The 4,398-nt window shown below is 46.8% G+C and overlaps 1 protein-coding gene across 1 annotated transcript; it reads right to left on the bottom strand.

Annotated features, from left to right (window-relative positions):
- Positions 1–595: 595 nt before the first annotated feature.
- Positions 596–3,309, bottom strand: LOC139954523 (uncharacterized). Its single transcript, XM_071954364.1, has one exon. The coding sequence runs from the start codon at positions 3,097–3,099 to the stop codon at positions 631–633; it is 2,469 nt and encodes an 822-aa protein (XP_071810465.1). The 5' UTR covers positions 3,100–3,309; the 3' UTR covers positions 596–630.
- Between the last annotated feature and the right edge of the window lie 1,089 nt (positions 3,310–4,398).

Below are 4,398 nucleotides of genomic sequence, written 5' to 3' on the forward strand. Positions count from 1 at the left end.
TGTTTGGATGATCTTCCCGTAAAAACGGACCCGGCAAACTCCAACAAGGGAGATTTAAACGTAAAACTGACAACAGCCAATCTGTCCATACAAACATTTTGTTTAACGTCAATGATTATGAATTGCACAAGTAAATAAATATTTGGATTCAGTAACTAGACGACAAACCTAAGCCTAGTCATTGTAAAATTAACCGGTTAGTTTGGTAGCTTGCATCAAATGAACAGTTCTTGTTCGTGACTGTGCACGAAGTTGTTTTTCACATTATTTTCTTGTCTTCATAATTAACCCTTAAAAAACAAAACAATAATTATTATTTAAAAGAGGTCACATTGCAAATTGATGATAGTTTATATAATTACATTCAACGAGCCCTTAAAGACACTGGACACCTTTGGTTTTTAGATGCTTGGTTTCTGAGGTCTCCAATTCAAATTCAAATATTATTTTAGTGGAAAATTACTTCTTTCACGAAACTACGTTAGGGAGCCGTTTCTCACAATGTTCTATACTAACAACCTCTCCCCATTACTCGTTACCAAGTCAGTTTTTATGCTCACAACTATGTTGAGGAATTACCATAGTCTTCGGTGCCTTTAAAAACAAGATGAAGAATAATGATCAATGTTCTTATATCATAGATGGTGGTACGACCGGACATCCCCGGGGGCTCTCCTCCCGAGAACGACACGGGAACAGTATTCTTCTGCACGACCGCTGGAACCTCGGATTGAACAAGGTGAATAGGATTGGGTTGCACAACGAGTGCGTGTACCCAAGAAAGACGGCAATTGTCATGGCTGTGACGTCACCACAGTCCGAACAGAAGGCATAGATGAGAACTTGGAGGAAATACGGCGTCCAGCAAGCCAAGAGACATGCGAGGATGAAGCCCAGCTGCTTGGCCGCTTTGTCCTGTTTCTTAAGAAGCGTCAGGGCTTTGGTTCCGCGGCCACTGATTGCGCTGAATGAGTTACTGAAAGATGTTCTCACCCTGGACGTCAGTGACCCCATGGTGGCGCTGTCTATGGGAAACGACAGGGACGCTCTGCGCTCTTTTTTGATACTGGTGGTCACGCCTAGGCTTCCCGGCCGGCGGAAGCCACAGTCGCTTGCGTAACCGCTGTCGCTCCGGGTCCCGGTGATGAGATCGAGCGAGAAAGAGGTCCGTGCGTTCTGTCGTTTCTGGGTCATTAAGCGGTTACTCTGGAAGCTCTCACGGTAGAAGGAACCATTCCCCAAGGAGGATTTCCTTTCCGTGTTCAGTAGACTCTCCGTATCACCTTCCTCCTTTCGCGCCAGCCGAGGTGATGCACGCCGTATCATCTCGCTGGAGTTAGCCCGCAGTCGAGCAAGGGCGCCCTCTCCAGAGTCCGATCGTTTTCTCTTCGTGATCGTCGTTGCCGCTGTCGTAACTGACTCGTTGTCGTCGTTGTCATTTTCCTCCGCTGCGATGGCATCGTCCGGTGTCTGGTCGGTGTCGTCAGGCTCCGAGGCCGGGTCCTCGATGCAGATGGGCGGCGAGCTCCAACGCTTCTGAATATCGAGTGGCAAGTCGGGTGACAAAACTTGCAGGAAGTTGGAGGCTATGTTCTCGGTTACGCTCACGCTCAAGTGGTTTGATCCCGTGGGGCTGCGGTCTTTCGGAGAATGTAAGAGCCCGCTGGTGGGAGAACTTGTCCTCCTCCCTGCGGCAAGTGCACTTGCGATTTCCTGGGAGTGGTTGGAGGTGTTATCCGCGCCCTTCCGGTCTTCGCTGGTAACCGACTTATTGGATTTGGAGCTGCACCAGCTACCATCACGTTCGCGTATCACGTCCATGCTCGACTCAATGCCGGCCAAAATTCGCGGCACTTTAATCTTGGGCAGCACGCTCAAAGTCTCGTAAGCGTTCGGGGTGCTTCGGTTCGGCTGTTTGAAAATATCATCCACGGAACGCGTTACGTGTAATTTATTGACAATGTTGTTGACCCCTACCGTGGTCTGGTGAGACTTACCGCATAATGTGTTCTGATCTTCGCTAATTTCCGAGTTAAATGGATCCTGTTCACACGATTCGTCGATTCCTTCCTTTTCCTCGTCGATGCTTTCGTAACGTTTGAGGTGCACCCCGGGGCTGTAGCCCTTCTTCTTTCTCACCATAGCGGTAAGGTGCCTCTCACCTCGTTCCCGGCACAGTGCTTTCTCGTAGATGTTCCTCAACCTCTGTAATTCCTGCTCACTGATAAACCCTTGTTGATTGACATCGCTCCCGCGTTTTGATCCACCGAAGCGGTTTGACATGTTACTTGCGATGCTTGAACGACCCAAGTCCATCTTGTGTCGTTGGTGTATCGCCCTGAATATACGTGAATATATTGCACAGAGAAGAGTGAGCGGAATGAAGTAAATGCAAACTGCACACGCGGCCATCAGCCAGGCACTCGAACCGAAACACACAAACCGGCTCTTAGTCGGTACCAAGATGCCCCTAAAGGCGTAGGGCCATATAGCTGCGGGAACGATTGTCAGCAAGATCGACAAGCCCCATACTAAGACAATGAGGAATAGGGCACGACGTTTAGTCCGTTGACGCATATATTTCATGGGTGAGGTGATCGACCAGAAACGGTCGAGGTTGAGTAGTACAAGGTTGAGAATACTGCATGAGGTCAATAGAAAGTCAAGCGTAACCCAAATAGTGTGTGCCGGAATGTGCTCATGCCATTGTTCGGACACATGGACATCGAGTGCATAGAAAGGTACGACCAGCAACCCAACGAGGAGATCGGCCGCGGCTAAACTCATGGCGAAACAGTTACTCACCGTGTGTAGTGTCCGGTCAGCCCGTATGACGTGAATGACCAGTGCGTTGGATAAAACAGTTCCAAAGCTCAAAAGGGCCACTAAAAACGACAGTGAGATGACAACCGGCGTGTAACCCTCTGTGTCCGGGTCGATGTGCAGGACAGTGGTACTATTCCGTAACAAGCCAGCACACTCCAATGACAGTGTCACGTCAGTCACATTGTTGTTTCCATTGACACTCGATGCAGATCCAGCGGCATTTATTTCAGTATATAAAGGTACAGAGCCGTTCACGATCACCTCCTTGGCCATGATCCTAGTTTCAAACTGTTCGTCTGGGTTGACTGTCTATATACTCATAGTCATTGTTCTGATTCAGCGGGATGATATGTTGCGACCGGCACATTGATCAGACTTATGCCGTGTTCCTGACCGTCTCAGCCCCTGCAGGGTCCACCAGGGACACGCTCGCATCCTGGGAAATGTTAAAAGCCGAGAGGCGAGTCAGTATACACATGCTAGCTTCCAGATATCACGCATCATAGTGAATTATATTGGGCTTTGCTTGCGGCATAACACACCGCCTGGTTGGTTGCCTTGGCTACACAATGGGCGGGATTTAAAAAACTGACATCTCTCCTTGCCCGCTCAGATCACTTACAGTCGGCCGCTGGAGTTTGCCGAGTCTCCGTGGATGGGCAGGAAGTACACCCTGATGTGATGTACTATCACTGCACGACGATACACGCCGCACGCGCTGTAGAGATGCGCAAGAGACTATTTCACGAATCGCTAATGAGCAAATTTATTGCGGGGCTAAAAATAAACCGAGACTGCTAAAAAGGTACGTACCAGGGATGAAAGGCGAAGGCCATGGTATTCCCAATCAAGTATGCAGCCGGTTCTATTGTCAGACTAAAGTAGCTGCAATCTTTCACTGGTTGCAAGATGATTATCGTCTGCTCCTGAGGCTGGCCAAATGACCGCTGAAATATTTTTGGCGCGTTTTTTCCTGCTGTCGGTTAACACGCGAAGAGTAGCTTCACATACGTGGTATATATCTGCGCGCACAGTGCGAGTGAGGCGTAGATTAAAAAAACCCATAAGAATTTGTGTTTTAGAATGAGGCTGTCTGGTTTGGCGATGTTTATTAAAGGGCGGGTTTACACGAATTCTTACAAAATTCTTGTATGGGATGCTATGTGATAATTATTGGGTTTTTTTCTTGGTGTTCCAAGTTATTTTTGTTTGCCTATGTGACTTTTACATACATTTATGTTTTTAACATACTTAACGTTATGATTGCAATTCAAATTCAATTCGGCCTCTTGCGTGACTTTTGAAATGTGTTTAACAAACCATTTTTTTTTTAGTGTTCGATTTATATACCGCCTTATTTAAAGTTATCTTTGCGCTTTACAAATTACACAATTAAATCAGCTTACATGTTAGTTTAATTATTTGCAATTGATTTTATGATCTTATTCTAAGATTTAAGGCAATGAACACTACTGGTATTTACTCAAAATAATTATTAGCATAAAACCTTACTTGGTATTGGTAACGCGTAGTGGGAGCTGTTGAACGTATAAACAATTTGAGAAACGGATC

The sequence above is a fragment of the Asterias amurensis genome, chromosome 2, assembly GCF_032118995.1.
Source record: "Asterias amurensis chromosome 2, ASM3211899v1".
NCBI classification, from domain to species: Eukaryota; Metazoa; Echinodermata; class Asteroidea; order Forcipulatida; family Asteriidae; genus Asterias; species Asterias amurensis.

Bases quoted from the DNA above. Each gene is read 5' to 3' on its own strand.
- LOC139954523 (XM_071954364.1), bottom strand. From the start codon at position 3,099: ATGGCCAAGGAGGTGATCGTGAACGGCTCTGTACCTTTATATACTGAA.